Genomic DNA, 23,458 nt, shown 5'->3' on the forward strand with positions numbered 1-23,458 from the left:
GACCGAACATACCTGATACTTCTCCGTCTGCGTTTCTGGGACTCTAGGTGCCTCGGAAGGACCGTTCCTGTAATTCTCCATGATGTACAGTTGGCGTCACCCTTGTGTAGAGCGCGGGAACGGCGGCTGCCGGGGCGCTCAAGAGCCAGCGAGCGACGTCTCAAGGAAGTTGCTAGACCCAAGCGTGCCCAGCAGCTACCGTTAGACGTCAGGCCCGGGTGCTAGCGTTAGACGTCGCTGGCTGCCTCAGGAATGCGCCTCAGAAGCCACTGTTCCCGCGCTCTACTCAAGGGTGACGCCGACTGTACATTGCTGGCACGGCCTCTACAGATTGCGACAGGGACGTGCCATTGCTATGGCATTCAGTCCCTCGGAATGACAGGTGAAGAGGCACTGAATCGATGGCAGAAATTTATTGAAACATACAGCCACAGTTTTTGCGTCGTCACTGCTGCTCGATCCCGCACTGGAGTGGCCGCGCTCAACTGAATGCTGTGCATCGCGATACCTCGTCTTCGGAGCAGTTTTCACGCCTTGAGTGATGTCATTCCTCTAGTGTATTTGCCGAATCATTCCACAGAGGTGAACTTAGCCACACCCATGCATGCACAGGAGCTCTTTACGCATTAATAGCACGGGTTTGCGTGCGAAGCATTTGTTTTGCTTCCATTCGATGTCGCCGCTCAAGTGAGATCTGAGATGATGATGATCTCGTTTGACGTCCTCTTCGAGACGGTGCGACGATAGCTTATATATGATAGATATAGATCGTATATAGATAGTTGTGCCTATTTCGCTATTCCGTCTAAAGCATGTGCTTTGGTTAAACCTTCGGATAGTTAGGTACCTAGTCTGCTTGAGCTAATCAATATAATGTACATGTAGCAATTTGGTACTTCGTCTATTTCTCCGTGATTTTTTACTATCTCCACTAAAACCACTATTTCTGGTGTACAGTGTACTGTAACGACTCCGCTTCTATCGGTTTAACCCCATCTTTTTCTTTTCTTTTTTCACCGATACCATATAAACTTCTCTTGCTTGTCTCGGCTGCTGGCCCAGCTATTCTTTCTGTCCACTTTGAATCCCAATACTTCTGGAAGGTGGATGTTCCCCGCTGGTGTTGCTGAATGAATACAGTGGCATTCCATTACGGAGTGCTCAGTTGTTTCCGGGCTTCAGCTGCAACAGCGCGTTCCAAATCACTGTAGAATCGCGCAAGGTGCGACCGCTCGCGACAGCGCTGCTTTTCGCTTGCTTCCCTTCTTTCAGTTTCAGTTTATTATTTCAGTTTATTATTTCAGTTTATACATTTCGATGCTTCGCTCGTAATATCCGACGCTTCGAATACATCTCACGGTCTACAATTGCACTATCTGTCAGAGGCAACTTTTCTGATTGGTGGTTAAAAGAAAAAAGAAGAGAACCATGTATGCCCTACGGCGAGTCCCTAGAAGCAAGAAATAAAAAATAATATAGAAAACGGTTGAAAATAGAGCATTCTAAAAGCGAACGCTCCAATAGTGTATCGTTGTGGTGCCGAGCTTTGCGCGTTGAGCACAATCAGTCAATTTTTCGGGGTCAATTTACTCACTTTTCAGGCAAAACAAGTTGTCCACAAGCCAAAACTAAAGGAGGATGCATGCTTCGCAGACAGGGTCATGGCGTCACAGTGTAAAACACGAGTAGTGAATCTTGGGAGGCATAACATAACTATCCCTACACACATCCCGCATACGAACGTATGAGTGCAAGTCACATGTACGACGACTGTTTGCAATGGTAAACAGTGTACTAAGGTACCCGTAACCATGTGTATGAATTAAGTCAGTTTGAAATAAGCTACCTAAAAACGAAAAAACAATGACAGTCGAAGAGGCGAAACAGGCAAGCAAAATAGAAATTAGTGGAGTTTTTTCTACTTAAAATAGCGGTATAAAAAGAAGGCTACAGGGAATGTGTCACTGCTGACAAAATATACAAATCCTTCCCACTTCAAGAACTTTTCAATCCACTCCAAAGCACTTCCACTCTAAATACCGAACATGAAGAATGCTTGAAGCTGCATGTAGTGTTCGAATGTTTGACAGTGCGAATAATATCAAGATAGCTAGGTGTTTCAGCAAATTCATTGCTGCAGTACCTACGTCCCACAGGGCTGCATGCCTTTATTTGATGCCCCTCTTTGTTCATCATATTTACAACGTATGCCTTGTTGCGAATCTTTGAATAAAAAAGAATGCTGTACAGTGGTGTAATCTCATGCTCCATTCGCTGATTGCCATGATCAGTTCCCGCCATTTACCCGAATGTGTACGTTTAATGTAAAGCATATCCAATATTTGGTAACAATTACAGCATTTTTATATTCTAGTTTGTTTTTTATTATTATTCTTTAATGTATACGTGCCTCATTTAACTCTGTAAGAATCTTGAATCTTTGGAAATTTGTGTCGGGTCATTAGTTTCAAAGCGCCTATTTTATCTTTACACGGCGACTCAAACAACCTAGCGGCTTCGTCATGCTAGCACAAAAATCATTTCGATATCAGTATTAAAGCACGTTACCATAGGCGATAATAATGCGATTATGTGAGAGCCTATCGTTCAATCAACCGAGCAAAAAAAAGGCATTCATTTTCCTTAGCCTTTTCCCGCACAGTGGTGGTGTCTACAAGTGGATAAAAGTTCTTTGAAGCAGCTCTGCTTTCGCTTGTTGACCGTGGTGCTTGCATCGCTGGTGCAATCTGTTGACTCATGCAAAAAGTACAGCTCGCGCTATTACGAAACCCCAGGGATTTAGCGAGCGTTAAACGCTACGTGCTAGGCACAAGATGCGTAAAAGCATGTTGGTATAACATTTTATTCATTTATTCTTTGTTCATTGCTTGGCTTGTGGCCGGGATGCCACGCTTCGAGCACAATTTGGCAGTTGAAGTGCATTAAGCTTGCGTTCGCTCTTGCCTATACTTTAGCGCTCTCGTAAGCTCTTCTTCTTCTTTCTCCTTTTATTCCCTTTACCCCTTTCCCCAGCACAGGGTAGACAGCCGGTACTTACACTGGCTAACCTCCCTGTCTTTCCTCCTCTTTGTCTCTCTCTCTCTCCCTCTCGTAGTCACACCACTGAAGGCTTGCGAACATGGTTTATAGCTCACCGCATAGCACCCAGAAACAAGGACTGCATTGCACCTACTAAAATTGTGTGGTCTATTAACTCCATCCTCGTCAAAGAGTTCGACAACTTTCAATAGAAACAGCAGTCACAATTCGGTAGTGCCATCGGAATTTGGCGATAAAAACACATGGTGGCAGCAGGAATGGCTATTATCACATCAAATGTGGGGAAATACTTAAAACATTTCCGTGTTGTGTGTCAAACATAGCCTAATTGTTTGCAACCTTATAACGTTTTCCGTCTCCGAGTCCAGATTGAAGAGTATCACTGGTAACACAAGAACGGGAAGTACTCCGGAGGTGGCCTTCGACATACTGCACACGTGACGATGTCTTGAATCAATTACTTAAACGTTAAGAGCGGATGATAGGCGATTAGATATGTTATTCACTAAGTCGTCAGCGCGTCTAATCGATGTGGTACGGAGTGTCCAGATCCCATTCATAGTCGCCGCAGTAGCCGTTCAAAATTGGCTGCGTCGGTATACCACGCCTGCAGAAGAGACAAGAGAATACATTAAAACAGGTAAACCCTGAAGCGAGGCCCGTTGGCAGTTATGTAATGTCACCAATAAGCGGCAACGTTGGAAACCCCCACCAACAGGCGTTCAAGCGACAAGTGACTGTATTCCATTTCAATATCTGTTCTTAAAGAAATCATTTTTTTCCCTTTTAATACCACATAGCTCACAAATATGTCATTGTCATAAGACAATAAAATTCTAACTGGTAATTACATTTTCTCGAGGCATTCTATTAATTTAAACTCTGATGCCCATTCAGTTGTGCAGTGCCGAACGGAAATCCACCGTAAGAGGGCGCCAGGTCTCGTGTCGTGCATTGCACACAGTATGACACTCTATGCTGCATTGGTGCTGCATATCTGTGGATGCACGCCAGGATTGTGAGACAAATGTCAGCTGCCAGGGAACTGTTTCTGCTACCCAGCTGCAGTTGCCTCGCGTGCTGAATCCCACCAACATGACCGCAATTCAGCACAAACTCCCAATTCAGCACGATAGAACTCCCAATTCAGCACGATATCACATCGAAAGCGCATAATTACGCGTTTATTTTGTATTAACAGAGAGAAAAAGAGGAGTGTGCATTTATTTATTAAAAAGAACGCTTCACGCACACGCACACGCACACACGCACACACACGCACACACACACACACACACACACAAAGAAATAAACGGAGGAAGAAATTTCTTCAGATGAATGTCCAGATTAATATTATAAATGTAAATGTGCACATGAAACACAATAAATGCAAACTCAAAGCATTTAGCAATATGTGCATGCGTGTGTATGTGCAGCTTATGCACAGCGTATGCATAGCCACGTGCGGTGCACACTGCATACGCAGCCGCGAATGTAAATACGAGAATTATCCGAATTTTTAAACGAAGGTGCAAGGGAAGCACATCGAAATGAGGGAAGTTGAAAGGAGAGAAAAATGAAGACGAGCCAGATACAGTAGGCGATTAGGCGAAGAAGAACACAGTCTCAATAGAAGACGTCGTATTTTAAAGTAGCTTTCGTAATGAAATTAAAGCGCAAATTTATGCTAAACTCATACTATCCGCTAGCGCAGTCATCTCCGGTGAGGGAAGTATTTCTAAGCAGGTACAGCGAGTGCTACGCGAGTGTATTTGCGAAACGTTTTATTTACCTCTCTGGGGCGACGTCTCCAATACATACCTCACCTTAACTCCCCGTTCTAAAGCACCCTAACTCATTAGCCTTTGGTGAGCGGACACACCCACATAATTTTTCTTTTTTTTTCTGTAGCCTGAGCATAGTACCATTTTTCCACTAAAAAAAAAGGCGCGCGAAGTCTTTTCGTTTCTCCGATGAATAATTATTTGCCATATCACTTCCTCCCACGAAAGTGAAGTCACTCGAAAGCCTATAGCTGTTTTCCTGCGAAATCTGAAAAATCGTCTATGGACAACCAGTCTATGGACCACAAAGAAACACGAGAAGTAGACTTGGCCATGACGTTTATCTATATAGAGTACATAGACTATATAAAAAGATAAGACAAGTTTACAAGTCGGTAATGTCACATAAAACGATTAGACATACAACCTGCGGACTGCCAAAAGTTACTTCTAAAATAGTTGCAAGCGTGCAAACGACAGTGTTAGCTAAGTGCGAGGCTTAGCCCTGGCACCATAGGAGCAGGGCATACATAGGCCTACTGTAGGGCTGTATTGGCTTCATGTCGGGACACCCTAATATTGGCTAGGATTGGCCAACTGAACAGACATTGGCCCTATTTTTTAGTGCTACTTGGGTAACTGACCTGAGCATGCGGCAGCGCTGTTGGTCCAGCCTGAAACTGGCGTCGTCCGTGTTGTTGACGTCAGCGCTACTCCAGAGACGCTCGGCGACTGCCGAAGCGCGAGGCCTGCGGTGTACGTGCATATAATTAAACGCTATGCCCGCCCACAGCACTCGCAGGCATCTTTAATGCCATGGCTACTGCGGTGTGATGACACATGGATGCGTAAGGAACGCATTAATTTATTTATTTATTACGGTAGGGACCGCAGACAACAAGCTACAAGCAAGTTGCTTGAGGACATCTGGGGGCCACAAAACACGGGAAGTTAACAGGATGTAATGATGGGATGCAGGCAGGATATGTCAGCACGCGTAGACGGAAGAATCAATTTTTCAACTATCAAGTGCAAATAATACAGTAAAAAGAAACTTTCTGAGATTAAAAATGTCTGACAAAAGTGTACATAAAAAAAAACAGACATATTATTTACTGAAAAAAGGAAGAGGCGTTTCAGGTAATTGACCGGCGCTGCAGAACATTCTCCATGAAACTTCTTGCTGGTGTCTCAGCAGCGGCGATATTTGACACGGCCTTCATCATAAGAAATTGTTTCGCTATTCTGAAGTGACTGCACTGCATGCCTCTTTAACCGCACTCAAGATATGTCACACGTTACACACAATAATTATGGTACTCCAAAAAACGCTGACATTGCCGATTTCTGTATCAAGCGCACTCAAAACCACTATCGTGCTGGCCAGTATCAGCGCTTCTTTCCTAATTGAATATTACGCTCGCACTTTGGTGCCTTTCGCTGTATTGTAGGAGTGGAAAAGTGACTAAGCAATAAGAAATGGTTATTATTACTGGTGCACTAACATTAGCAGATGCGTCGCAAAGTACGTACAGTGACTTAGAGTAAGTGTGTCGGTTTATTCTCTGTTCGACTTGGCCATGATTACACTTCCTGTGTACGCGTTCAGCCTTTATTTACTTATTAATCTATTCACTTATTTATTTTTGAGCCTGAGCTTCTTCGCGAAGATTCAACCCTTCAGCCAATAAGTGGTTGGTTGGTCATTTTGTTGGTCTTTGACCGCGAACGCTAAGAGACGGCATGTATTAAACATAATGTATCGGCTTTGCATATAGTCGTCTATACTACTCCTGCAAAAGATTCCGGTGAGCGGCTCCGTTCTCTATGACATTTCGCAAATACACAAAAAAATACTGAAAGCACAAGCACTGAAATATCCCCACTACAACAAATATATGGCTTCACGTGCATGATGCCCTTTTTAAAGCGACGCTTTCTTTGCCTTCCTACCTGTGGTCTGGAGCGTCTACTCGGTCGGTTTCTCTTTCTGGTCGGTTTCTCTCGGTCGGTTTCTCTCCCTGTGAAGTGTGCCGATCGCGGAGTCGGTGTAGCGAACACCGTGCTGATCGCGGAGGCAGTGTAATCAGCATGGCCATGTGGGTCAGGTGGTGGAGTCGCGGTGTATCGCGCCACCCTCTTCCCGGGTGTGTTGCACATTTCGCCTCACTGCCTCCTTTAAGCAGGTTCGTATAAAATGTCACTAAACTGCCAGTCAACGGGATTACAACGGATTTAACAGCAGCAGATGCTTTCTTTTGGCAGGCTCTATAAATGTCTTTCTTTCTTTTCTTGCAAGAGAGAGCGCGCCCACCTCCATAGGCACGATGAATTTATGTCATAATACTGCTACTAGCCTGAACAGATATGGCGCACGCATTTCTCGTTCGCAAACTTACCACAGCCTGGGAATCAGGTTTGTGCCATCGACGTATTCGCCCCACATGCAGGCTTCGCCGCCGACAACCAAATCCTTCTCAGCTTCGGTGCCTGTGAACGAAATGAAGACGTCAAAGATTAGTAACATGTCCTGCCACTTCACCATACATGTACACGTGTTTATACCAATGGGCGTGGGTGGGAGAAGGAATATTCTGTTTGTGTCTACTAAATGTGCTGTCCATTTCAGAGCGCGCTGAATGTTTAGACCGTGAGAGCCGGCGGTGACGGCAGCAGCTCTGGCGCTGCTATCGTTCAGCTACCATGGAAATGATAGTACATGAATTTGTCTGATCTTCATGCTTGTGGCTTCATACTTTCTTGTGGATTCGTTTATTACGCTTTATCTGCTTTAACTGACCTACACTACAAAGCAATCTATACTTTTTTGTTTTAGAGCAGAAGGTAATAATACTCTGCGAGCACGCATAATCGCTGCTAATTTCAGCGGTTCGGCTTGTCCACGCGTTCGTGGCGTAATGGTTTCAATATCGGGCTTCTGTTTTAGAGGTCCCGTGCTCGAGTGCTGCCGTCGCACAAATTTAATAATGTTTAGTTAATTACCTGTAACGCCGTATTTTCTTGAAAAATGGCGAGTTTACAAAGTCACCGAGCCGTTTTAATGCCGCAAGGTTGAAGCTTAGGCAAATTTATGTGCTTGCAGCTCCCCTGGACACTAGCGCCACAGTTCTCTTGAGTAATCGTACGAAGATCTATGGTTATAAAAGGCCTCCAGAGTCGCGGAGTTGCCTATACTCGCGCACAATTTTCTGTGGCAATGATGGGAAAGCTACGGAGGCAAAGCGCGCACAAGCGAGAACGCTTCTGAAAAGAGTCCCGTGTTTTCATCCACCGTGGTTTAAGTTGGTGAAGAGAAAACATAGAAACCTTATTAGCGACAGTTCAATAAGATTAAAACACACCACTTAATGTAAATGTTCACCTATTTTGCGGCTTTTCCCTTCCGCGTCTGTACAAACGCGAAACCGTCGCCCGTGAAGTTGCATCGGTTCAGCGTATGTTCCGAGCAACCAAAAGCACTGTCAAACGCTGGCGGTCCACTTGGCGCGGTAAACACATGTGAAGCAGCCACGAGCCCGTAGCTTTCCCTTCACTGCCACAGAAAGTTGTCCGTGAGTGCAGCTGCAAGACGACGAAGCGAAATCGACGCACCGTCAACGCTCAGTCGCCTCGATGACGGAGCCACAGGGCAGCGTTCTGCATTTCGTTGCTATAATCAGCGTTGTGCGCACGCCACTATCATCATCATCATCATCATCATCAGCCTGGTTACGCCCACTGCAGGGCAAAGGCCTCTCCCATACTTCTCCAACAACCCCGGTCATGTACTAATTGTGGCCATGTCGTCCCTGCAAATTTCTTAATCTCATCCGCCCACCTAACTTTCTGCCGCCCCCTGCTACGCTTCCCTTCCCTTGGAATTCAGTCCGCAACCCTTAATGACCATCGGTTATCTTCCCTCCGCATTACATGTCCTGCCCATGCCCATTTCTTTTTCTTGATTTCAACTAAGATGTCATTAACTCGCGTTTGTTCCCTCACCCTCCCGCACGCCACTATGCTCGCGTACAACTGTGTGTGGCAAAGAAGAGACAGCTGTACGGAGGCAAGGCGTGCACATATGAGAGGACTCCCAAAGCAATGTCCCTTATTCCCATGCGCGTTATAGTTAGGGCTGGGGAAGATAAAACATCTAATTTATAACACCAAATAAAAAGAATACACCGCTAAGCGTTGAGTACGAATTATTTTTATCTATTTGTTTTGTACTTCTCGCTTCCGTGTTCTGGTACATCCGAAAACACTTCGCGAGGAAGTCACATGAATTCCAGTATCTGTTCCCAGAAGCCGAAAACGCTGTCGAACTCTGTCGGACTATACATGGCGCAGTAAGAAACGTGCGGCAGCTGATGTCCGAGTCTGACCAGTCAAGGCGCCCTTTTCGCATTGTTTCGAAGGACACGCATCGTGCTCTTCGTGTCTGCAGCGAAGTGTACCGACTGCATCGCAACGCAAACGTTTCTTGAGCGGCGAAACGTTCTTGATCCGTGAATAAAGCACCGTGGGGACGTGATTTCTAACGGCAACATGACTAAACGATACTGCGTACGACAGTTTTGACTGGGCGTGTATATACACGCCAGCCGTGTTAAGTGCATCTCCTCATGTCCCGATTACTTTCCGTTTACTATCTACTAGCCAGCTAATAAATACCCCGCTCACAAAGGAGGCTTTCGATCGCGATCGAGCGCGATCGGGATTGACTTTCTCGATCACAATTTACTCCTTTCTGCAGCTTGCGCAAAGGACGCAATCGTGATTAATATATTCAATCGCGATAGAAAGTGCCCCGCGTGGCATCGACATTATAAAGCGGTGGGTGTCCGGATCTTGGCTTCTAACGTCGCCCCTTCCGCAGTCGAACTGGACGGCGTGTACTCACTGGATCGACCAACCTGCCTGGGTTTAATGCCATTGTTGGCTTTCTACGCGCATGCAGTGTTCGACATGCATGTTTCGGCTCTCCAAGGGATGCGACCGCTTCGGCGAGGAATCGACTCCGCGACCTCGTGCTCAGCTGCATAACGCCACGGCCACTGAGCCACGTAGCGACAGGTTTTCCCAGCTAGCCCTTATTATGAACCTGCGAAACACACCTTCGAAGCTGCGCGGATCGCACTGGTAGAACTTCTTCCAGTCCTCGCCGTAGCTGATGTAATTGAGGTACCAGCAGGCGGACAGTACCATTTGGTACCCCTTGCGGGCAATCGGCTTGATGTAGTCCTGCCAGCGTTTCATCTTAATATCCAGCGAGGCGTCCTTCCACACGCCAACCAGAGTGTCGTTGGCCGCCTGCGCGAACAGGAAGGAGGCAAAACGGGTGGGCAAACATAATATTCGTATGCAAATGACATTAGATTGCCAGCCTGACACGGAAATATCTCGACCACCATTGGGGTCGAATTACGGCACGAATCTACGATCATCGAGGTCATAGATTTGTTCGTGAGTTTTTCTCGACTCTGGGTGAGAACGTATTTGTGCCTTTTCATTATTGCGACGAGCTTCAATTTTTCTAGTCTGTATAGCAGCATTCCATTGCAGATGCTAAACCTGAGCATTTTTATTGCATGTTAACACGGTTTTCAGTTTCGTGGTACATTACAACTTCAGATTCGGAACTTTTCGGGTCTGAAAAAAATACACAATCTTTACGGAAGAGATAGCTGCATCCTGCCTGTCGTTCGCCATGTGCACCTTGGAGGCGGCTAAGTTTATTATTAGAAAAAATATTTCTGCGTTGCCTGTCCCAACAACAGGTAATCACTCGTAGCAATGCGTCGATGTAAAGTATCCTTTGTACAGTGCTGTGACATGATAAAAATCTTACAATTGGCACACACGAAGTGCCCAGGTGCTGCGGTTATCGCTATGCAGCTCATGAAAGCTTTGGAAACAAGAACATGCATAATTGTACACGTTGCACCGGAGATGCATGTATTGCGAGCCGGTCGTTGCCTCCAGTCTTGAGGCACGTGCATGGTTGAGGCACGCTTTCAACACAGTTAAGCGCTCAGATACTTGTGCAGCTGGCTCATATAATGGATGGCGCCGCGTGACAAGACAATAGGTAAACAAGACCACGCAGGCCTCGATAAGCGGTAGCGTGCCCTTCGAAGCAGAATAAGACGAAGCGAGGATGGTGATATCACGTAAACAATAATGAGTGTGTTGGCTTTGCACGAGTGAGTGGTTCTCCGCTGCACGTCGCTGACGTCTCTGAGCTGCCGGCGAGTCTGCTGAGCGTTGTAGGGTATAACCTACAGTTGTAGGGTACCCCGCTCATCGTATACCACTGCCGATAAAGTGAAAGTTCTTAATTTCGTCAGCTGTTTGCCGGCCGACAGTAACCTGCATCTGAAAAGCGCTGCATGCGTGGTGGCAGGCACACGTGGTACCTGCAACCCGAATTGCGACACCTTGCCGTGTGCCGCTACGCATATTTTACATTTTGGGCTTTTAAGGAGAGGAAGTGTGACTGTGTTTAATGAACCCGAATATATATAGTTTGTCCTTCGAAATTGTACTTATGCAGCTCTTGATTTCCAGCTGCATGTATAAACATCTATACCATCTATACAAGACCAGCAGCAGAATGAGGAACTATTCGCGATAAGTGACCCGGATTTGCCACGAAGCTCCAAGCAGTGGAAGAGGAATATGTTTTTCTGCCGACGATGGCTTTTCATGGCAAGAAGTTTTACAAAATCGAGCTATCGGCGGGTTATTTTCCATATTCTGCCCTGTCTACTAATTTGTAATTTTTCTTAAATCTCCCGCTCGCTACGGCAAAGACACGTAGTATACATCTCGCAATATCTCACAGGCCTCTCCCTCTGAATGTTTTAATGTGAAGCATCCTTTGCCAAAAGCACGTGCACTGTGCTTGCTCCATGTTTTCGAGTATCTGCAGTGCGATTCGCCAGTCTGGTGGAAGGCCACGCGTGCAGGGAATGGGAGGCGATCTTTACAGTATACGTGCCACCTGGGCCCGCTCTGCGTATGCTCCGCCCATTCACGAAGACTAACTTCGCTATAACCTTGAATACAAACAGCGAGGCTACAAAAAATCAACGTGGCATTAACACGTTAAATAAGAGAACGCGTCATTGTTCATTGCTCTGCGACCGATAAAGCAGGCATTTACTTTCCCCTTCACTCTCTAACCTCCCCCAACCCCACCCGAGCTGCATGCGAGGTCGCTCCGCTACCCTTGGCAGGATGCCTTTGCGTCAAGCCTTTTGGTAAAGCATACGAAGGAAGAACACGTTCTGCCAGAAGCCAAAAGGGAAATTAGTATTCCAGTTTACAGCAGCGCAGCTTCTGTTGCTGGAATGGCGTCCCTGAGCTGGGCGGTGTGAGCCAAGTGTTACCACTGCACCACGGCAGTCACTTTTTTAGTGTACTGAAATATGTAAAGCGCGACAAAGCAAAAATATTAAGAAATATGGCACAAAAGTGCAGTTTTAATTCGCCTGTAATGTGTTCGTCCACATTACAAATGCTTTAAATATCACTGAAGCTCGCGATGCACTGGATCTACGCAATATTTTGAGTTCAAATCCAACCTGTTGCCAGGACAGTTTCCTCTGTGGGAAATCTTCATGCGATTTTTCATTACATACATTTGATTTTGCATCGTTTCTTACTGTACATGTTTCAAACATTAAAAAATACGTGTTTTATAAAATAAGAGCATTATTTCGCCGTAGAAGTACTTTGTATTTTTGCCCAGTAACTGCAATATTTGATTTATTGTGCAGATGCAGGCTCCACAGATGTCACTCAAGGCTCGGCTGATGAAGGACCCTCGACCAGTATCCATGCCATGGAAAGCCAACGTCGCAACAGAAGTGCACATTTTAGCTATTCCCATGGAGACTTGGCTTTCTCAGCGATTTAAAAATGTTTTAACTCTGCTAGTTTTGTTTTTAAACATCAACGTTTGATTGTATCTTATTTTCCGCGAAAGAATACTATGAATAAAAAGTTTACCCAGGGAAGAAATATGTTTGTCATATTTGTTTCGCTATTAAGACGTTCGCATTTCTTTTAAATAAGAGGGAGCCAGTAAAAATGATTTGATAAGGTATTCTCGGCCAATGATCGGAAATATAGTGAAATAACATGAGGATTATAATGACGGAAACGCTGCTCTGACGTCCCTCTCCTGCATATCTGCATATCCTGTTGCTATCTTCGAACGCGCGGTGACGCGAAGCAGGGTTGAGAGGGCATTCGTTCTTTTGTTCAAGGAGATACCGAGGTGCTTGTTTACGTTTTACCCTCCTTGGCTTCGTTGAAATGTGTCAGGGCTTATCAAAGCTCCTTCTTAGCAGATTAGATTGCGCAGAATAATTTTCGCGAACAACAGTTAAGCAAGAATGTTTGCTGGCCCGCGCAGTCCGCCCACTAGCCAGCGTAACCTTGTTCCACTGAGTAAGCGTGGCATTTCTGCAGTTGTGTCCCACTTTCTTACCGAAGCCTATGTGTACCGACGTTAAGAGTGCATTAGTAAGCTATGGATTAAAATTGTATAGCTCGTATACGCGACGAGTTTCAAGCGGTTATAGATTTCAGTCAGCACGAATGCCGCTTACTAAACTGCTTAAATGCGGCTTCAAAGGCGGTGATCGGCGTCACATATTCAAGCTACACTCCACAAGGCTATATAAGAAATGTACTGATACGTAGAACACTAGAAAACTTATACACCGCTTGTGAAAACGAGATCAGCGACCTCGAATCCATTATGCTCCGCGCTACTTGAAGGAGGCGTTATGCGTATGCTTTCTATCGCAAGTTAAACGAGGAAGCATGTAGAACGGCGTACGTTAACGTCGTTGTCGATGGGATCCTGCCAAATCATGTACTTGGCGCCGAGTGCCTGGACGTTGGCCAGCGTTCTCTTGACGTAGTACTGCTCCACCTGGTTGACGGCGTCGAAACCTTGCTCCCGCATGAACTCGGCGATCTCGGGGCTTGACTCCCTGCGAAGCGAAATCAGTGAACATTCAAGACACCGTTTTACCTAATACGCTTGCACCTTCTGGCCCTCCGGTCTAAGTTTACGAAACGACGCACAAACTCTTAGGTACGCTGTTGCTAACCAAAAGAAAACCGCTTAACGGAAAGTAGTCGCCACGAAAAAACCGGGATCTCCTTGCCTCTTTAGTGCGCAGCCTGGAAATGAGGGCTGGTCTGGTCCTTGCGTTTTGTAGCTAGCGTCTTGCGGCCGATAGGTTCAGTGTCTCTGTGCTCGATGGTCGTTACGATTCCGCCAAACCGCTTCATATGGATTACACGAAATTACATATGAAAATCGGAATATTTTTCATTCGCCGGATTTAATTATTGGACGGATAACGAGGAAACTGTGTCTGGCGACGCGCAGACACCCCATGCCCCTGCACCAGGGGAACGATCTCAGGCGAGGGAGTTTGATGGCTACAGGCGAGTCTAGCAGCGTATGAGTTATCGGGGCTGAACCGTTCAGGCCCCACCTTTTGAATGCAGCAGTCGAAAATTAACAAACGAGCCTAAAGTTCCCTTACTACCTATGAAAAGTAGCAGTAGCAATAATAGAGTGCACGGAAACGAGTTGCTCACTCCGATTCCGTGGTGCGCAAGGAACAAGGGGTGAAAAGGACCATTAAGCCACGCAGGATAAAATCAAAGTTAATGTGTCAAAACATGTGCTAGCAGACCGTGGCTCATAAATTCGACCTGCTTCCGCAGATTCAGGCACTCGCCGCCGCTCAGAAAAAGAAAGAAGAAAAGCGTCTCATGTACAAGATTCATGGTTGAACCGTGTAATAAAGTTTCAATTCTTCGAACATAATCCTTATTTGAAGACGAAGTAACCACTGGAAGGAAAACTGCTGCCTTCCTTTTAGTTCTTGCGCACGTTTTCATGAAATATCAGCTGCGCTTGCCATACTTACCAGCAGGAATAGTAAACCTCGTCCATGCCCAGGTGGATGTACTTGTCTTTGAAAGTCTCGAAGACTTCTCGAAAGATGTTTCTCATGACGTCGTACGTGTAGTTCTGCGTGGGGTTGAGCATCTCAAATGCGGCGTGATTTGGATAGTCGGCTTTACCACGGGTACCGTTGGAGTAGCACGCCGTGAGAATATCTGAAAGAGGGCGGCAACTTGACAGGGCATAGATTGATAGGCGTGGTACAAGTGTAAGGCACAATGGCAGTTGAGCGGCAAGAACACTGTATAGGTAACCTACGACGTCACAGTATCTTGATAACGGCTGACACACCACTTCGTGGTGACAAGTTTCTGAAGTTTTCGATGCTAGCAATTCCCATAAACCGTGACACCATGCTTAAAGCGGATTGCGAATAGCGAGCCACGAGTCACAAGATATCTCTGCGTTCTCTATCAGTTCGTCTACATTTACCACTTTCTCACTGATTGCTTACGGTTCCGTAAACCTTGATTGTAAGAAGTAATATTCTCAACTAAATCGTCCCACAACCTCCTACGCTGAATGCGACATCAAATATGTGCGCGGAGGTGGCCATCGCATCATTCCGCTATTTTTCTTTACAGCGAAGCTGTATATGGCTAGATATTGAAAATTTTTTCGCCACTCTATCGAGTCGCATCAACGGAGAAGCTTTCCCCGCACGAATACATAGTAGTTTATGTTGCGCCTTTGTCATAAAACGTGGTTACGTCAAAGTGAGAGCATTGAAGACAAACGCCACGCGAATTCTCTGGCAACTCTGCCATGCACTTGATGAGGCGATCCTCCCTCCACTCCCCCCGCCCATCTTTTTAATAATTATTATTACTTCTTTTCGTTCTCATGGTATTCAGAGAAGGACGAGCTTTCTCTGTCGATGATCGCACCGCTCGGAACTCCGGTCAAATGACGGCGAACAATGCAGGCTTGCGTTTCACCATATTCCGAGCATGCGAATCACCTTTCGTTCCGGTCTCTCTCCGAATACGGCCAGGATGCGCCTCGCGCAGAGTAAGAGATCTCAACGGCAAATGCCCTCTGTTCTCACAAAACATAAAAATACGAAGAAAAAAAATAAGCTCATTACACATATTTCGACTTCGTTTAGTTAATTGCAAGCGGGCGAAATAGGAAATCATGGGGTTTTACGTGACAGCACCACGATCTTATTGTGAGGCACGCCATATAGTGGCTAGTATAGCAGCTTGGTCTTGTTCGTTTTCCATCCTGGTGTTAACAGCGCAAAACGTAAACGAGACACGAGACGAGAATACGACACCACAGCGCTTGTCGTGTCGTCTTCTCGTCTCGTGTCTCGTCTACGTTTTGCGCTGTTAACACCAGGCCGTATGGTGGGGACTCCTAATTAATGCCGACCGCCCGGCGCTCTTTAATTAACGCTCACTTTAATACAAGTACACGAGCGTTTCTTAAATTTCGCCCCCCCCCCCCCCCCCCCCCATCGAACCCGCGTCCTCAAATTCAGCAGCGCATGCGCCACATATACCACTGCGCTACTGCGGCGGACGCGATCAGGCGAGAAGCTCGACTGCAGTCTCGTATAACAACAGGCCTTCGCGTCGAGAACGCGGGTCGTAGTCGCGCTGTACTTACCGGGGAATATCTTTCCCAGGGCTTGCGTGTGTCCCGGAGTGTCGATCTCAGGGATGACGCGGATCCCACGCAGCCGAGCGTACTCGACGAGGTCCTGGACGTCCTTGCGGCTGTACACGTGCCTCGGAGAGTACGCGCTCTGCGTGGTGCGAAGCGGAAGGATGACGTCATCAATTCGCGCGAGACTCGCTCGCAAAGCGGAGTTACAAAGCAACAGCGTTTGGAGTTACGCTGTAAGTGTAAATAATTCAGCGAGTTCTTTAAAAGGGTTTGTGTTCCCCACGCGTCTCCGACGCTCAAGAGTGGGCGAATTCGGGCTAGTTAGAACATAGGGGAAGGGAACTTGACAGAAACGTACGAACGTCCAATGACATGCACATACAGTCACGTTAGTTGTTAGCTCCTACACTGTGGCCGTGGTTGAACCGGCTCCGATACTTCGCGGCAACACCGAAATGCGAAAATTTGGAGAACGCCGTTTCCGTATTACTGGTGTAATCAATAGACTAATTTTGCGTATGTCGATGGCACCGTGCATGCTTGGACGCCCTTCGACCCCGGGCACCGTGTCGCAGCTCGTATTAAACGCGACTGTACAACGTGTAGAAGCTTCCAGCGCTTTTGAGCACAATAAGCTTAGCTCCGAGAATTTCCATGTCTTTGAACGAACAGTTACCGGGAATAATGTGTATTATGCGCAAATTGCGCATCTTCAACACTTGTAGTGCTCCCCATGAAGCATTGGTGAACTAAAAGTAAAACGGCGTAGGTTTCTTCTCTTGCCGTATGGTGAGTTTGAAGCAGAGGAATGACGAGTGTTCTGGGGTAACGTTGGCGGCATAACGAAGTACGATGGCGTAATGGAAAGGACATACGTGAGAGTTTTCCTAGACTTCGCTAGAGCTCTCGATCTCAGCATCACACCTTTCTTCGGAAATGTGAGCACTACGGTTACCGTGGAAGATTACTGTCTTTATATTTCTTCATACTTAAAACATCGCGCACAGTTCGTTGACATTAACCGACACCATTCAATTCAGTAAAACCGATAACTTCAGGTGTTCCTCAAGGAAGCATTTTGGGCCTTTCCTTTTCATACTATACATTAATGAACTCGTGAATATTGATAATACGTCAAAGTAAATCATATACGCCGACGACACGAGTTCATTCTTTTCAGGGAATTCAATGGCCAAAATTAGCTGAAAGAGCCAAAAACACATTAGCACTAATACCTCGGCTCTCGAAAACGATTTAAAAATCAAGTTCAAAATGCTAAAGCTGTAACGTTCCACTCGCGTCAAAAATGTTTCCATCTTTCACCCCTCATAATAGCCAACACTAAAATAGAACATTTAAAACATTGGGAATCTACTTTTCAGAAAACATGTCATGGAATAACGATCATGATGATTACCTTGTTGGGACACTTTCTCGTACGACTGGCTTTATGCGCCGTCACTGTTAATCGTTTCTGGTGTCGGTAAATATATTATTATATAATTCTTTATAATCCTCGATAATGAATTAAGGCGCCTTATTCTGGTGTACGACAACCCTCGAAAACATAGACTTCTTCGGCTACAAAAACGAGTCGTTCGTATAGCCTTAAAGTTTCTCTTAATCCGCACACTTCGGATTTATTTCATAAATTCGACATTATCAGCATGAAATCATTGTATCTCTACAGGCTTGCTCGACATTACAAGTATGACGCATCTAGGCATACCAGTACATTATATAGCTTGGCGGGACTTCAATAAAACCATCCTTTAAACAATGCACGTAAACCTGAAAATTGGAAAGTTGAAACACGCCGCAAAAACTATATGGAAACGAAATGTTCAAATTTCGCTTGCCATCTTTACTAAATGAATTGTCAAGAAATAATAATGATATTTCCGAATTATCGTTCAAAACTTTGTGCACACGATACTTGTGATTTTCATAAGAGCCTGTAAGCTTTATGGAACATGCAGCGTTGATTCTGGATATGTGACTATCTCTCTCTCGCTCTTTGCGTTCCTTATTCCATATTGTTGTATATCCTATATCTAGAGCTATTAACACTGTATTCTAACTTCATTAGTGAGCTTATTCTTGTTCTTTTAGATATTCTGTTCATACATTCAATATTTTCTATATGGTTGTCTTAATTGTTGTGCTAGACAATAATGATTATTTTCTGTCTTTACTGTTAATACATACGTGCTACAATTCTGTAACCTTTTTAGTTAGACAATGCTCTTCTCACTGTGTACCATTTGTAGAGTGCACAGACCCAGTCAAGCCTGTTCAAGGCTTTTTGTCCGCGCTTCTAAACATTTTGTGACCTTTGAATAATGTTTGTTTGTTCGTTCGCTTGTTTGTTTGTTTGTTTGTTTGTTTGTTTGTTTGTTTGTTTGTTTGTTTGTTAACTGATGAATATGGTTAACGTAGTTAAGAACTCTCAACTGCTGTTCGGAGTAAAACAACGCTCCGCCGAACAGCCACAAAAACAAAAGCAAAACGAAAATTCACCAACTATTGCGATACTCCCTAATGTGAAATGTGAGCACAGCTGTATACGTATTTTCATTTCGCGATATGTTGGCTGGTGTGGATAATCTGTATCGTGCGGCACGTTGCAAACGGAGCGAAGTGTGGCGCGACGGCCCCGCTAGTCGGGAGATGGCGAGAGGCGACGCGTGGAAGGCGCGGGCGCGATTCACAGCAGCCTCCGCGAACAGACCTCCGCTCATGCAGCGCTTTGTTTTCATACGGAGGACACGTACTCTGTACCCATCGTGGCTGCAAAGACCCTGTCTTGCGCGGCACTACGCTTTCCTTCTCACGCTTTCGCCATACCCTCCTCCTCCACCTTCCGCATCATGGTTCCGCTGCCCCTCCTCCTCCGCTTTCCGCCTCGTGCTCTCTACGCTATCGCCGTCTTTCATCTCCCGCTGCGCTCTGCGTTCGCTTTTATCTTTCGCTGTGCTCGTTCACTCGGTTACGAGGGACAAGGCCGACGCTCGCCGCAGGAACGGGCGCCTAAGGACTGCGCTCTAGAAACAGCAGGAGCGAGAGTGGCGTACCTGTGTCAGGTTTGGGTACGTCGCCATTTCCAGTGGCCACGACTGGTCGTCGACAAGGTGCCAGTGGAAGACGTTGAATTTGTTGTAGGCCATGGCATCCTGCGATCGGAAAAAAAAAAGGTCGCCGTTTCGCCAGAAAGGTGAAGCATCGAGTGCGATGTCAAATTAGTAGATAGCTATACGAAGTAAGGATTGTAGTTTTATCGGCCATATAAAGTTGCAAACATTCGCTTACTAACTAAAAAAGTCGCTGTTTCGCCCGAAAGGCGAAGCATCAATTGCGATAGCAAATTAGTACACAGCTATACGAAGTAAGGGTAGTAGTTTTGTCGGTCGCAACTGGGAAACATTCTCTTACTAATTGAATTAACAAACATGGTGTCAGGGCGCACAAGCAAACATGAACATCTCACACTCGATGAGCGCGGACACTCGCAGTGAAAACGCTAGTGTGAGCAAGCCCGGAAGCAGTAGCGAGCGAAACCCTAGGAAAAATTCTAATAGAAACATTTTATTGGTGTCTATAGGTTTCATCTTATTGGATTATGAAACGATAGACCTTATACACTAATAAAACATTTTTATTGGTCTATTGGGCCATGAAATAATATGCCTGATACACTGGTAAAACTGATAACCTGTATTCGTCTATTAGCTTACAGGTGTATTGGTGTACATCGTAGCACTGTGTACCAAAGTCGTTTGTTCTACAAATGTGCATTAATTGTTCATTTTAAAGTGAATCTTTCTATGTTAAGACCTGCCAGACATTGATGGTCGTGGTTGCTGCTGCTGTCTGGCCAAACAGCTCACAAACTGGAGACCACTTATACGCCAGATAGTAGCCTACATATGGTCGCATCTGTTCCACCCCTACAGATGTGCTCGTGGCCAGCTCTCATCTCTACAAAATTACGCAGTGAGACAACAAACGGTACCTAGATATCTTCACTATAAGGAATAAACAGCTTGGAATGCATAAACCCTTTATTAAAGCGACTCCTTTTCTACCTTTATTCTCGATGTTTAGCGCATCTGCTTTATCCAATTCTCGCCAAGCAATACTACCTATGCAAGTTTATATCATGATCACTACTTCTATTGCATCTATCGGGACCTATAAGCATCTTATTTGTCCAATGCAAGTTTATATCGCGGCTTCTACTTTTTCAATTGGGATCCCTAAATGATTTTGTTTTTATTATAGAACTCTCTATCGCACTGACATAAGACTGGCAAAAGTCTTTATGGGACCTGTACGCTTTGCTATGGGACCTGTAGGTTTTCCTATTGTACCTACATATTTCGTGTAAGACCAGCAGAGATTTATATTGGAATTTTCCCTAGGGAGTGACCTTCGTGCGGTCCATCGCTCCAACGCAAGAAACGCAAGAGCGGTGAGAACACAGCGCGCGCAAAGGTATGAGCCGTCTACAGATACCTTTCAAGATACGGCGCGCGCGGCCGCGCAAAGTAGGCATGTAGCGGAGTCGAAGCCACCCGTCCTGCCTCCCGCGCTGCCTCCCCGCTGTCCTCCCTATATGGCGCGCGAGATTGCGCTGCAATTGTCAGTTCCCCTTGCGCCCGGTCTCGAAATGCGCAGTCGCTGCCGGAGCACAACGCCGCCCCCCCTCCCCCATCCCTCCCATCTTTCCACGGCCTCTCGGGCGACGGAAGACGGCGCGTTAGCTCTCCGCTTTCTCCTTTCGCACGCGCCAGAATGAGCCGTGATACAGCATACGACGCTTGGCGATGGTATTATCGCCCTTAGACTTCATACGAAACATCACGAGGACGCCGGCAGCGAGGGCAAAAATGCGCCTCGAGTGTCCATATAGATGAACGAGTGTCCATATAATTGCTATCGCAATAATTAACAAGCAAGGTGTCAGTGCGCACAGGCATACATGAAGACATCACAATCGACGACCGCGGAGACGCTGTCAAAATGCTGGCGTGAGGAAGCGCGGCAGCAGCAGCGAGTGAAGTGACATTCGTGTTGTCTGTCACTTCTGCACGAACTGAGCAACCAGAACACAGCGCGCGCAAAGCTACGAGCCGTCGCCCCACCCAGACTCTGCCCTCAAAGCAGATTGCTTTCAAGATAAAGCCCGCGCGCGTCCGCGCGTTGCTGCCGAAGTACAACGCCCCGCCCCCTACCTCCTCTCTCACCTGTTCTGCGCGCGCGACAGAAGAACGAATCGAGCTTCCTCCCCGCTTTCCTCCCTTTCTGCCGAAGAACAACGCCGCCCTCCTGCTTCCCTCCAATCTCTCCACGGCTTTTGCCAGATTTAGCCACGATCGTGGCTCCTCTCGCGCGCTTTCACGCCCACATACAGCATACGGCGCACGGCGACTGTCTTATCGCCCTTCAACTTTATGCGGGACATCACGACGACGTCGACGGCAAAAATGAGTCTGAGTGTCCATATAATTGCTATCGCAGTAAAAAGCGATCGTACGTGTTTCAACCAAGTGCGAACGACCCTGTACAGCATGTTTATATATGGGCCATGCACCTATTAAATGACAAATGGCAGGATGTAGAAAACTTGGACCCCCTCAGAAGAAAACTGTAGAAAACTGAGGCAACAACATTATAAAAGGTGGAACTGTTGCACCCTCCTGAGGAACCTGTTCCACAGCAGAAAGTCGCTGTTAAATATCTGAGAAATTATATAGTGTTCGTATGGACGTACCAAGTTTTGCTTGAGAACCTTCATAGGTTGAAAGTGCCTCGATGAATCGAGCAGCAGACCTCTGTACGAAAATCTGGGAAAATCATCGATGACGGTGACGTTGATAAGAAACTGTAAAGGAAAGCAAAGAAAAAGACACCGATAATTAAATAACAATGAATAATTTGTGATTACCACGTACGTTTACCACGTACTTAAGTGTAAGTTCGTGGTTGCAAGTTGTTTTCTGTGGGTCGTTCGTTTGCGAGGGCGCAAAGAGCGCAACATCTAAAGCGCGTGGTACCAGTAAGCGTAGCATTTCTTAGAATATTTTACACCAGAAAAGTTGTGCAAGAAAGTCGTGCTCCGCAAAACTACGCACTCACGACTACAACAGTGAGCGTATAAGTGATATTATTTCTGATGTCCAGGGACATAACTATTGTATATCAGCAATGAAGGGTATGCAATCGGTGTTGCAGCGTGTCTGGTAGTTTTCAAAATGCAGTAAATACAACGAACGCCTCCACAACATGACCCGTATAACGAAGAAATAATTGCATCGCGGTTATATCGTGAGCGGTGCGACGCGCGACGTTTAAACGAAGTCACCTCTATAACGAACGACTTTGGGGGCCTTAAGCACTTCGTTATAAAAACATTCATAAGGCGACTGCATTTATTGCGGTCTTCTAAATACGGGACACAAAGTTGAGGGAGGAAATACTCTGGACGTGCAAAAGAACGCAAAATGCCTATAATTGAGTTTGGGTTTTTGGTTACGCTAAGTCGCCTGGGCGAAGCATTCCTAAAACTCCCTAATGTTCTTTCTGAGCGTGTTTCTGAAGTTCACATCGAGCACTTTGCCTTTGCCTATAGACAATGATGCTTAGTCTAAATCTGGGAATTTAATACGCTATTCCAAGTTCTCGCAGTTCTCTTACCGCTTTGCTGACAGGATCTTGGTGAACGAGCTGAGCAAATGTTTCAAGTCCTGAAAAGACAACGAACGCAACTTGTGATCACTCTGTCGAATATATTGTACATTATGTTTGTGAGGTAAGAAAAAATTCCACTCACCGCGCAAAGCGCCCCACACGGTTTGAGACGTAAGCATTGCATCTCCCTGCTCGGGTATGTTGAGTGTGTCTTCAAAGAGAAAAGAACGCTGTTAAGTGTCAAGTTACTCAAGCAGCTGCATCATACGGGCACTGCCGCATAGCGGCCCATAGGGTATAGAGAATC

General features: G+C 46.0%; 1 protein-coding gene across 1 annotated transcript in view; it reads right to left on the reverse strand.

Moving 5' to 3' along the window:
* Positions 1-398: 398 nt before the first annotated feature.
* Positions 399-23,458, reverse strand: part of LOC135919350 (beta-hexosaminidase subunit alpha-like) — a 29,639-nt gene continuing 6,579 nt past the window's right edge. The window contains exons 3-13 of the mRNA XM_065453111.2: positions 23,294-23,362; positions 23,158-23,207; positions 22,235-22,345; positions 19,536-19,634; positions 16,462-16,600; positions 14,810-15,002; positions 13,699-13,855; positions 9,962-10,157; positions 7,244-7,334; positions 5,489-5,593; positions 399-3,667 (exon numbers count right to left, since the gene is read on the reverse strand). Coding sequence (XP_065309183.1) covers positions 3,583-3,667; positions 5,489-5,593; positions 7,244-7,334; positions 9,962-10,157; positions 13,699-13,855; positions 14,810-15,002; positions 16,462-16,600; positions 19,536-19,634; positions 22,235-22,345; positions 23,158-23,207; positions 23,294-23,362 — 1,295 coding nt within the window. The 3' untranslated portion in view covers positions 399-3,582. The remainder of the gene's footprint in view (positions 3,668-5,488; positions 5,594-7,243; positions 7,335-9,961; positions 10,158-13,698; positions 13,856-14,809; positions 15,003-16,461; positions 16,601-19,535; positions 19,635-22,234; positions 22,346-23,157; positions 23,208-23,293; positions 23,363-23,458) is intronic.

This window comes from Dermacentor albipictus, chromosome 2 (genome assembly GCF_038994185.2).
Source record: "Dermacentor albipictus isolate Rhodes 1998 colony chromosome 2, USDA_Dalb.pri_finalv2, whole genome shotgun sequence".
Taxonomy (NCBI): domain Eukaryota; kingdom Metazoa; phylum Arthropoda; class Arachnida; order Ixodida; family Ixodidae; genus Dermacentor; species Dermacentor albipictus.